Source organism: Colletes latitarsis, chromosome 11 (assembly GCF_051014445.1).
Source record: "Colletes latitarsis isolate SP2378_abdomen chromosome 11, iyColLati1, whole genome shotgun sequence".
Lineage (NCBI taxonomy): Eukaryota > Metazoa > Arthropoda > Insecta > Hymenoptera > Colletidae > Colletes > Colletes latitarsis.
This window is the reverse complement of record NC_135144.1, coordinates 25,048,518-25,060,724: the sequence shown is the minus strand read 5'-3', so window position 1 is coordinate 25,060,724 and position 12,207 is coordinate 25,048,518. Positions and strand designations below refer to the sequence as shown.

General features: G+C 38.4%; 2 protein-coding genes across 6 annotated transcripts; both read right to left on the bottom strand.

Moving 5' to 3' along the window:
- Positions 1–26: 26 nt before the first annotated feature.
- On the bottom strand, positions 27–4,123 carry LOC143347714 (uncharacterized). Of its 5 annotated transcripts, none has more exons than XM_076777152.1 (3): positions 4,002–4,123; positions 331–2,217; positions 27–258 (listed from the first exon to the last, which is right to left on the bottom strand). In XM_076777152.1, exons 2-3 carry the CDS (start codon positions 1,190–1,192, stop codon positions 71–73), a joined length of 1,050 nt encoding a protein of 349 aa, XP_076633267.1. In that variant the 5' UTR covers positions 1,193–2,217; positions 4,002–4,123; the 3' UTR covers positions 27–70. The 5 variants fall into 5 exon arrangements, with proteins under 5 accessions (XP_076633267.1, XP_076633268.1, XP_076633269.1 ...); XM_076777153.1 differs by lacking the exon at positions 4,002–4,123 and having other exon boundaries at positions 331–1,465; positions 1,588–2,527; XM_076777154.1 differs by lacking the exon at positions 4,002–4,123 and having other exon boundaries at positions 331–1,433; positions 1,588–2,527.
- Positions 4,124–4,735: 612 nt separating this feature from the next.
- On the bottom strand, positions 4,736–11,429 carry LOC143348422 (uncharacterized). Its single transcript, XM_076778605.1, has 6 exons — positions 10,942–11,429; positions 10,051–10,387; positions 8,351–8,576; positions 7,568–7,675; positions 6,770–6,925; positions 4,736–5,124 (listed from the first exon to the last, which is right to left on the bottom strand). The coding sequence occupies exons 1-6, from the start codon at positions 11,270–11,272 to the stop codon at positions 5,074–5,076; spliced, it is 1,209 nt and encodes a 402-aa protein (XP_076634720.1). The 5' UTR covers positions 11,273–11,429; the 3' UTR covers positions 4,736–5,073.
- Positions 11,430–12,207: the final 778 nt, after the last annotated feature.

Below are 12,207 nucleotides of genomic sequence, written 5' to 3'. Positions count from 1 at the left end.
AATTAAAATAAATAATTGCGATAAAGTTGTTTTAATGTTATATAATTTATAAATTTTTACTAATACATATTTATGCATTTTCCGGAAAAAAATACTGTTTTAATCCTTTTAAGAAGGAATGTACGAATAGCGGTTCTGTTATGATATTGGTTTCTAAAATTTCTAAAGCTTTCCTAATTCTTTCTTTGCGATTTTCGTCTTCGTCTCTCTGGTCGCGCGGGTTGCCTTGCTGCCTCTGGTCCTCTTGCTCCTCCTCACCTTCGTTTATAATAATGATAATAAGACTTTATTACATTCGCTAGAAGAATACACATTAATCATCATTGTTACCTTCCGTGTCTTGGTCTCTTTTCACTTCCTGTGGGTTAAATTTGTTCTCCTTCGGACTGAGTCTGTCTTCTTCCAAATTGTATTTGTTTTCCTCCAAATAAAACGTGTTTTCCTCCGGGTTGAATTTCTTTTCCTTCGGACTGAATCCATTCCCCTCCGGGCTGTATCCATTTTCGTCCGGGCTGAGTCTGTTTTCGTCCGAGCTGAATCTGTTCTCCTCCGGATTGAATTTGTTCTCCTCCTGGCTGAATCTGGTTACCCCCAGATTAAATCTGCTCTCGTCCAGGCTGAATCTGTTCTCCTCCAGACTGAATCTATTTCCTTCCAGATTGAATCTGTTTGTTTCCAGGCTGAACCTGTTCGCTTCCAGGTTGAATCTGTTCTCCTCCCGGCAAAACCTGTTTTCCTCCTCTTCGGCTATTTCTCTATTTACATTCATCAAACGTATATTGTGACGCCTTTTGAACTTTGCCAACCAACCTCTGCTTGTCTTAAACGTTGAACCTGCTGACAATTCTTCGTTCAGTTCAGCTGCCTTCTCCAAAAGTATTAAATCCGTCAGCGGATAGCCAAGTGTCTTTTGCTCCAGAAACCACGAATACAAACGTCCCTCTAGCTTCTCGTGCGTCGGTTTCCTCATGCTTTTCCATTTCTTGAATTGATTACCCTGGTCCATGAATTGACGAATGGCTGGTGCACTCGCTCGTATGCGCCGAATGGTAAGTTGCCGAACATTGTACCTAGCGGCTATTGCACGAACAGGCGATCCACTCTCTAATTCATGCAGGATCTTCACTCTCTGCTCCATTGTCAGTGTGGCTTTTCGCGTAGCCACCACTTTCACTTCACCATCACAGTTCATTGTCACGATTACGTAGATTAAATTCAAAAATATTCAATCGATTCACAAAACAGTGCAAAATACCCTTTCGCTCGATACGTCATTCTTTTGTCGACGCTTTAAAAAATAATGACCTGGTTATTCTTTCAGTTTTCATCGTTGGAAAACCCTTGTTTATCGCACTCGAAGTGCCTTCCATGCACGAAGATAGGCAGGCCCGCCATAAGCGGGGGAGGACAGATAAATCAAGTTGCCCCAGGCCCTAGCCATACGAAGAGCCTCTTAATTTCTTTACTACAATACGCATAAAATTGAAAAAGATGTTAAATTTTAACGATTTTGCAGAAATTTAAAACCAAAAGAATCAAATTTTAAACATGAATTGGAACAATAGAACCTCGTTTCACGTGACGGACCTGTATATAGGAACGTTGCCTTTAACATGTTCGTTCCGACCGGGATTTTGATATCTCTGGCTACAAACGCTTTTGTGCCGAAAAGAGTGATAACGGCTCATTGCGTATCCAAAAAGCGATTTGAATGACAGAAACGTTACCAGTTTCATTACATCACTGATTTTAAATGGATAGAACGGGTGAAACATACTACAGAGTCCTTTTCTTCGACCGTCGTTCATTCTGTCTTATTCGCTCTCACTCGCTGTCCTTTTCTTACTCGTTCCCGCCCGTTCTTACTGCTATCCTTTTCTTCGATTGTCGACCACGGCCGTCAGCAACAGATAAAGGCGACTCGGAGGACTCGGAGTAGCCAGAGATGCTAGAAAGGCACCGAAGGTGCACTCTCACACTATGTCAGATCACGCGTACGTGAGCTCGTGGAGTTTCGGAAACCCTACAAAGGCAAAATGACGCACGCCCTCTTTCTCGATTCTCCGAAGTTGCCCAAAGTAAGTTCGAACCGTCTCGTGGGAGTCGAGAGAGAAAGGCTCACACTTCCCCTCTCGCTCTTGTACAACTAATATCCGACCTCCCGTCATCACGTCTCTACTGGCCCCTGCTGACCGCTGCTGACCACTCCTGGAATTTCTAACAACGTATAACGATTACGACTGGCTACTGTTAGCCTCTCCCAGCCTCTGCTGGCCTCTACTGACCACCGCTTATATGTCTGACAACATATAACGATTACTACTGACTTCTGCCTGCCTCCGCTAGTCTCTGCTGACCGCTGCTGACCACTCCTGGAATTTCTGACAACGTATAACGATTACGACTGGCTACTGTTAGTCTCTACCAGCCTCTGCTGACCGCTGCTGACCAATCCTGGAATTTCTGACAACGTATAACGATTACTACTGACTTCTGCCTGCCACCGCTGGACTCTGCTGACCGCTACTGACCACTCCTGTTACTTCTGACAACGTATAACGATTATGACTGGCTACTGCCAGCCTCTGCTGACCTCTGCCAACATCTCCCGACGTCAGCTGACCATTGCTGACCAGTGCTGACCGTTGCTAACAACTTGTGACATGATGTAATATAATATAATATGTTTATATGTATTAAAGTTTTGTATAATGTAAATCTAAGGCAATAAATGATGTAATTTCAAAGAATTCTATGTATTCTCATCATTTTTTACCCCTCTTTCCCTCTCCAAATAGAAATGACGTCATTTTTAAGAATTCCTGAAAATTCTAGATTCCCTGAAACTTACCGGCGTCCCTGAAACTTCTCGGAATCCCTGAAATTTCCAAGAAGTTTCAGGCAGCGGCTAAAATTCCGGCCTGAATTTTTCGGCAAAATTTTAAAGAGCTGTTACGTAATATTACGTAACATTACGTAATAGCTCTTGAAAATTTCTCGCGGCCGGAATTTTTCGGCAAAAATTACGTAATATTACGTAACATTATGTAATATTACGTAACGTTACGTAATAGCTCTTGAAAATTTCTCGCGGCCGGAATTTTTCGGCAAAAATTACGTAATGTTACGTAACATTATGTAATATTACGTAATATTACGTAATAGCTCTTTGAAATTTTTGCCGAAAAATTCATTCTTCGTTGCCTGAAACTTCTTGGAAATTTCAGAGATTCAGAGAAGGTTCAGGGATGTCGGTAAGTTCCAGGGATTCCGAGAATTTTCAGGAATTCTTAGAAATGACGTCATTTCCAGGAATTCGCAGAAATTCCTGGCAGCGGGTAAATTTGAAATCTTTCCGGGGAACTTAGAAAATTTTAAAAGTTTCGGAGTGTCTTATAACTAAGGGAATGATTTCGATAGGAAGAGAAGGGTAAAAATGATGAGAACACATAGAATTCGTTGAAATTATATCATTTATTGCCATAGATTTACATTATACAACACTTTAATACATATAAACATATTATATTATATTACATCGTGTCACAATTTGTCAGCAACGGTCAGCAGAGGCCAGTTTAGGCCAGGGGATACTGGCAGAGGTTAACAGAGGAAGGCAGGAGTCGTAGTAATCATTGTACATTGCCAGAAATATAAGCAGTGGTCAGCAGAGGCCAGCAGTGGCAAGCAGAGATCACCAGGGGTGAATAGTAGCAAGTAGTAAGCGTTATATGTCGTCAGAAGTATCAGAGGTGGTCAGCAGCGGTCAGCAGAGACAAGCAGAGACAAGCAGAGGCATGCAGTGGCAAGCAGAGATCAGCAGGGACGAACAGTAGCATGTAGTAATTGTTATAGGACGTCAGAAGCATCAGGGGTGGTCAGCAGTGTTCAGCAGAGGCCAGCAAAGGCATGCACAGGCAAGCAGAAACATGCAAAAGCAAGCAGAGACTTGTAGGGGCATGCAGTAGTAAATATTAATCGTTATACATTATCAGAAATACCTGCAGTGGTCAGTAGCGTTCAGCAGAGGCCAGGAAAGTTCAGCAGAGACAAGCACACGCTGACAGAATTCAGCAAAGACCAACAGAGTTTAGCAGAAGTTAGTAGTAATCGTTATAGGTTGTCAGAAATATAAGCGATGGTCAGCAGAGTCCAGCAGAAGCAAGCAGTTATCAGGAGCAGTCGACAAAGGCAAACTGATACATGCTCTCTTTCTCTATTTTACCCGAAGTAATTTCGAACCGAATAGTTCGTTATCTTCAACGCTAGATGGCGCTTATTTATCGACCTCGAACCCTCTGGTGCTAAAACGTCCAAGTTTGTCGTGGAATAGTTCGTTACCTTCAACGCTAGATGGCGCTTATTTACCGACCTCAAACCCTCTGGTGCTAAAACGCCCAAGTTTGTCGAGAAATCCATCTAACGTGGACGATACGAACTATTCCACGACAAACTTGGGCGTTTTAGCACCAGGGGGCCTGAGGTCGGTAAATAAGCGCCATCTAGCGTTGAAAATAACAAACTATTTCACGACAAACTTGGGCGTTTTAGCACCAGGGGGTTTGAGGTAGGAAAATAAGCGCCATCTATCGTTGAAAATAATGAACTATCCCCCGCAACTTGGGCGACTCTCGACTCCCACGAGGCGGTCCGAAATTGCAGTTCAAAGTGAATCGTACGACATTAAGAGGAAAGAAAAGAACACTAGGCATTTCAAGTCTTTGGGGCCGTATAATTTCCGCCTATTTTTCGTACAATTCAATTTTCAATAAACAACTGAAAATTATTAGAAAGTCGCCTCGAGCAGCGCGATTCATGAACTTACTCCATATACGCTAAACGAACTGAATATTCAGTAATGATTTTACGACAATAATATCTTTTTCATCTCTGACTGTAATCACCTTAAACAGTATAATAGGAGCTTTACTTTCCTGTATCCATAGAAGTTAGTATATGGTTAAGTAGTGTTGAATAAGTGTTACGTCATCTGTAACAACGTGCAAAACACATCATGCCATTATTCCAGTCGAAAAGTCTCTTCAATCACGATGCACACTTTCCACGTTACTATTATAACCCAGCTCGTAGCATAGAGAAACCCGCCATAGAAGTTTTCATAATCTGTTTCAAACACAAATAATTATCTTTGCACAAGAATAATACTAGCTGTATGATCGTTTTCATTTTCACCGACTGCAATTCATACGCCAGTGCAATATAATTTCTACTAATACCTACTATCCAGTGATGACTTGTTGGCTAGGCACCAGTAAACTAAACGGGGCAAGGACAGTCATTGTCTTTATCATGAGCTAGTTTGTGGGTGCAGCTAGAGCTGACCTGCTCTGCCGCACTGAGGCTAAATGCCCATTCCGGCGGTGTTTAGGGCGTTTTAACCATTGCCAGGGGAATTTTTGGGCCTGGAAATCCCTCATCTTTTTCAGGATCATCGGAACAGGGCAAGGAAGTCGTTTTTTTTTTTTTATTAACGATGGCTAAGTCTCTCTAGGGCTTATGTGTCCTTCGCGCCGCCTTATTCCCATTGGGGAGGCTCTGACGTCATGCTGCATAGTAGTAGGGTCTCCATAACCACGAGAGATACATTTTTGTTCTATTTTGAGCGTTATGTCAGCGCCTCTCACTCTTGTTCTATTCTATTTTGTCCCTATACGTTTGTCAGGCGATGGAATTGTAGTTGTGAGCGACTCAGCCAATAATAATGCGTGGGAGAGCAGGCGTCGCTATTACGCTACGGCCAATCAGCATGCCTAGCCATCAAATCATCACTGGATAGTACTAGGCACCTACAACCCAAACGGGGCAAGGACATGGAAAGAAGGTCTTCGCGTCGCCTTATTCCCACTGGAGAGGCTCTGACGTCACACTGCATAGTAGTAGGGTCTCCATAATCACGAGAGATGCATTTTTCTCCTATTCACGGCTACGGTTACGCCAATGCCTCCCAGTCTTGTCCTATCCTACTCTGTCCCTATACGTTTCATTCACGTCCCTTGTCAGGCGATGGAATTGTAGTTGTGAGCAACCCAGCCAATAATGATAATGCATGTGAGGACAGGTCTAGCCAACAAGTCATCTCTGTATAGTACAGTCCTCAGCTGACTTGAAGTCTCGCGGAAGGAATACGGGGGAAGTAGAAGGGATACACCTATTCTCACCTACGTATTCAACTCTGTTTCGCTATTCGTCGCGGCAGTTATACACACGTGTGGACTGCCTCAGAGCAATGGAGTAAGATAGATATGTGGGTGATCCTACTCCCCTTTGCCTTGGTATCGTTCTGCGAGACTACAAGTCAGCGGAGGGCAGTATTATCCTTCCATAAAAAGGGTGCACAGTGTGTTTACATCCCCACTTTTGTTGCAGTCCGCTGATTGGCTGTCACCGATCTTTGTCACCGTTTTCGACCACTACCTGTGAGTCAGCCGGACTGCACAGGAGTGAGGATATTTGCATAATAATAATATATTTCAAACAAACAAAATGATCAACAGCTGTTTTGTGGCAAATATAACGAGATTACGAGAAAAGATAAAAGTACAATGCAGATCGATTTCTCGACTATTTTATCATTGAATTGAGAAATCGTACTGTAACAAATGGTTAAATAAAGATCCATACAAAAAGGAAACGTAGACAGTTGAACAATAATAAAAATTGTCTGATACAGGTGTGTATATCATGTACAATAAATTAAATATAGAAAGAAGTTTATTATACGTTAGAACCGGTAAATAATTGTACTTACACCAGTAAAACCGAACAACGAGAACACATAAAATTTTCCGGCCGTGATGTACATCGTTTTTTGTCCATTCACTATACACGTCAGTAATGCCTTTCTATCGTTGCAATTCACCTCTGGCCAGTTGATATTGTAAAATGCATCTCCAACCTTCTGGGACTAAAGCATTTCATCGTGTTAGTAATGTACGTGTGATAAATAGCATTAATTCGTAATCACAGTATGCTTCGATAAAACGTAAACCTAAACAATAACTGTTTGGAACAAAGAAACAACTTAACACTAGGTTTACGGAATACGTCAATTTGACGCATTAAGATTCTAAATAATAACTGTTTGGAACAAAGAAACAACTTAACACTAGGTTTACAGAATACGTCAATTTGACGCATTAAGATTCTAAATAATAACTGTTTGGAACAAAGAAACAACTGAACACTAGGTTTACAGAATACGTCAATTTGACGCATTAAGATTCTAAACCTAACGTTACGGAACTTATAAATATTATTTGTTAGCAATTTATGTTGGATTTAATTGATGTAATGATAGGAATATGCACTCTAATTAAAAGAAAAATTGCATTGTAACTGTTAATAGAGCGAATTACAATAAAAATATGCGCAACGAGTGTCCGTAAACCTAGCGTTAATGTTACTATCGTTAATATGACCACAGGTGCAAATAAAGCAACAAGAAAATATACATTGTTTTTATAAATCGTCCACAGCACGAAACAATTTGACGGATTCATTGTTTTACTGAAAATATGTAACGAAACATGAGCTAGAGCATACGCACCTCGTACATTACCTGTTCGCCTATATAAGAGTACAAGAATAAATAAGAAACCACAAGAGCTGTGTGGCCTAAAAAATTGTAGGCAAGCATCGGCTCTGTAGAGATTTTCTGAAAAATTTAATCGATACTCAAATGAACAAATACACGTATAGTGACGCGCAAATGTCTGCAACATGTTACAGTGACTCGTAACAGTATTAATATTCGGACACTATAGGGCAGATCAAAATAACTCCACGCCCCTTTTCAAACAAGTCAATTTCTATCGTTAACTGATGGAAAATTAAATGTTTCTTTTAAAAATTATATCTTTTACAGTACAAAATCTATAATAAATTATTTTTAAAATATACTTAAACTGCCTATGTAACAAAATCCTAGCCTTGTGGTAGCTCGAAGTGGAGATTACATACTTTGAAAATAATATATTAAATAATTAAATGTGAAAAAAAATGTTGGATATAATTTTCAAACAATTCTTCGAATATTTTTGAAATTAACCATTTCAGGGCCAAATTTAAAATAAAAAAGAATAAAGGAAGAATAGTGACAATTATGTTTGAAAATGAACAAATTTTGAGAATCCATTTGTGCGTCACAGTCGCTGTTTTATGTTGATTTACATCCATCGTGCTGAAAAAACTTTGTCGCAGTCATAGTATATGTTTATACACTTCATGATATTTTACGTAATTACTTTTCTATCTAGTATACACGTCACCAAGAGGTTATACGACAAAACTTTCTCAACACTTAACGCGCTAAAGAAATTCATTTACGTACGATCATGACAGCGTACAAAGTTATGCCCATTCTTAAGCTACGGCCTACGAGTTCTAATAGAAGAATCAGATGAAAACTGTCGTTTAATGTATCTGACAACCTGTAAAGGACTTTTGCTATATAAACTCTTATCGAACTCTCACACTGCCACATTACCAAAGATATAATATCTACAGCGTTACCATTATTTCTTTTCGAACGTCTCCTTATGTCTAACATACAATTTCTCACAAGTTACAGTATACAGGGTGTTCGGTCAACCCTGGGAAAAATTTTAATAGGGGATTCTAGAGGCCAAAACAAGACGAAAATCAAGAATACTAATTTGTTGATGGAGGCTTCGTTAAAAAGTTATTAACGTTTCAAGTTTCACACCTTCTCGAATTTTTTTCTAGAAAGTGGGTAGGATTTCGAAGGTATGTCTATTCACCAAAAATTATTGTAATAGACCCCCGCAACTGAAAATAATTTTTTCAGAACGATTTGAAATTTTTTTTTTCGGCGAAAAATATAGGCACCTGTCGATTTTTCTTAAAAATTCCTTTTTCATTTTTAGTATTTTTGTTTGACGCCCTACAGAAAAGTTGTCTAATACTTTTTTGTAGGTACCCATGAGCTCTGCTTCAGAAAAAAGTTTCATTGAAATATATTCACTATTGTAGGAGTTATGGCTGTTTGAAAATTGGACCATTTTTATGGGGTTTTTCTCATTTTGCGGAGTCAAGGACCAACTTTTCGAATATTTTTGCGATTTGTACATATTCTCCACCAAAATACGCGTAGTTTGCTTTTTTAAACATTAAAATCGTCCAATCCGTTCAGAAGTTATGACGTTTTAAAGATTCGCATGTAATTTCGGGGTAACATTTCTGGCCAGAAATGATATTTTCAATAAAGAATTTTTTTCTCGAAAATGGTTAGGAATTCAGAGGTATGTCTATTCATAAAAAATGATTGTAATTGACTTCTGTAGCCAAAAATAATTTTTTTTTACTGATTTGAAATTTTTCAATTTTCAGGGTAATAGATACTTATGGTCAGACATTATATTTTCGGTAATGAATTTTTTTCTCGAAAATGCGTAGGATTTTGAGGGTATGTCTATTCACCAAAATTGATTGTAATTGACCCCTGTAGCCAAAAATAATTTTTTTATACTGATTTGAAATTGTTTAATTTCGTCTAAAAATTTGTCCACTTACTCAATTTTTTTCTCGAAAATGGTTAGGATTTCGGGGGTATGTCTATTCACCAAAAATGATTGTAATTGACCCCCGCAATCGAAAATAATTTTTCCGTGAACGATTTGAAATTTTTTAATTTAAGTTTTTAATAACTTTTTAACGAAGCCTCAGTCAAGAAATTGATATTCTTGATTTTCGTCTTATTTTGGCCTCTAGAATCTCCCATTAAAATTTTTCCCAGGGGTGGTCGAACATCCTGTATAGTATGTTTGGAAAAGATTAAAGACTTTTAGTATTTATCTAATACAAAAGCTTAAAGTAATTAACAGAAAATGAACGAATAATTTCGCGACGAGAAAAAGTGTAAAGGTTTGTTATAACTTATTTTTCTGCAACTGTAAATTAAAAATGTGAGTTACGTATATCCAAATGAAAAGGTTTCAAGAAACCCTTCGTTGTTTCATTGTTTCAGTCATCTTTGCCACATATTATCGACCGAGCGAATTACTTTGTGACCCCGCTGTAGCTGTAAATAGAATCGAGAAAAAAACGAAAATTTTATGGGAACACGTGTGTACATACTTCGTCAGCTTCAAATGCTCGATGACCACCTTTTTGATGTCGTCGTTAAAGTGTCTCGGTTGAATATTTCGAATACGATGGGACAATACTGATAATTTGGCGCACAGGTGTAGCACCATGTTAACTATCATGCCAACTTCACCTCCATGATATATCGGTACGTACATAATGGGGAATTGCAAAATGTACACCAGAGTGTACAGTTCAGGATTTCTGTAGTCGAACATCACGTAACTACGATAAGGCAACTCGTAGGGATTACTGAAATTACCTGTGAAAATATACGAAGTTAAATATACTTGTGGCAAAACGATCTTTTAAGAGTCTTATTTCTGCAGTAGTTTCATTTTTGGATTTCAGCTCGTGGAATTGAATCGTGGTAAGTTAGGATTTATAATTTTCAGAACATTAACACTAGATTTACAGGCATTGATCGCACATATATTTATTGATACTTTTCGTGTTGACGATTACCTTAAAATACGATTTTTCTTTTAATTAGAATATGTATTCGTGCCATTGCATCAATCAAATTCAACATAAGTTGTTAAAAAATAATATTGACGCACTCTACAATTTTAAATATGGAATCTGACATCCATTAAATTGGTTTCCGTAAACCTAGTGTTAATTCTCCCTATATTATAAGAAAAGTCGCGAAGTCAAATGGCACCAAAATAACATTGTATCTTAGAAATTCTGAACGAGATTTAAAAAATGGTCGTTTCGTTAAATAACTTGTGACACGAATGTAAAACAGGAACACTTCGTAGGACTAAATAAAATGTAAGTTCGATTATGGAAACAGGGATACGTAAATGATACCTTGAATAAACGAAGAGAGTAACTGTATCGCAGGATTCAGGTACAACAGTATAGAGACAAACGTCGACAAGAAAGCCACAGATTTTCCAATACGTTGGGATATGATGTTGTAGCTAAAGTACAAATACTTCTCCTCGTCGTTCTCGAATATCGCGTCATCCGCGATGTCCTCCCTCATCGCTGTGATCACTTGCCCTAATTGTTTCCTACTTTGGGCCAACAGAAGAAGACCAAAGTACATAGTCGTCGTTACGATAGTTTCCTCCAGTATCAACGCCGTGGCAGTGAGGTCGCCCACGGAATACGTCAGCTCCCAATATTGCAACACCATCAGCGCACAGAAATACACAGACGTGAACTTGAACAACACGTAAGTGCGTTGCGATGGCCAATTCCCGCCTAACGAAAGAATCCGTTCGGTCAACACGAGCGGGTCTTTAATTTTTATCGACGCAGTGTCGACCTGCAACGTGCACAGCGTGTATCAATTCGACGATATCGAGTAGAACAAAAATAGTACTGAAAAGGTAAAACCTTCAACCCGGGCATTCGAAAGATTACAAACCATTAGAGTTACGTCGATAAACAAATAAAAATTATACGAATTTAACTGTTATATTCCGAGTTGTTTCATTTTATATTTGTAACTATTTAATGGGAGATTCTAGAGGTCAAAATAAGACGAAAATCAAGAATACCAATTTCTTGACTGAGGTTTCGTTAAAAATTAAATTAAAAAAATTCAAATCATTCTGAAAAAATTATATTTAGTTACAGGAATCAATTACAATCATTTTTGGTCATTAGAAATACCCTCGAAATCCTACCCAATTTCGAGAAAAAAATTTGAGAAGGTGCTGAAATTTTTCGACGAAAAAAAAAAATTTCAAATCGTTTTGGAAAAATTATTTTCGGTTGCAGGGGTTAATTACAATCATTTTTTGTGAATAGACATACCCCCGAAATCCTACGCATTTTCGACAAAAAAATTCATTACCGAAAATATAAAGTCTGACTATAACTGTCTGTTACCCTGAATCTTGAAAAGTTTCAAATCGTTCTGAAAAAATTATTTTCGGCTACAGGAGTCATTTACAATCAATTTTGGTGAATATACATACCCCCGAAATCCTAACCATTTTCAAGAAAAAAATTCGAGAAGGTGGACAAATTTTTAGACGAAATTAAAAAATTTCAAATCAGTATAAAAAAATTATTTTTGGCTACAGGAGTCAATTACAATCAATTTTGGTGAATAGACATACC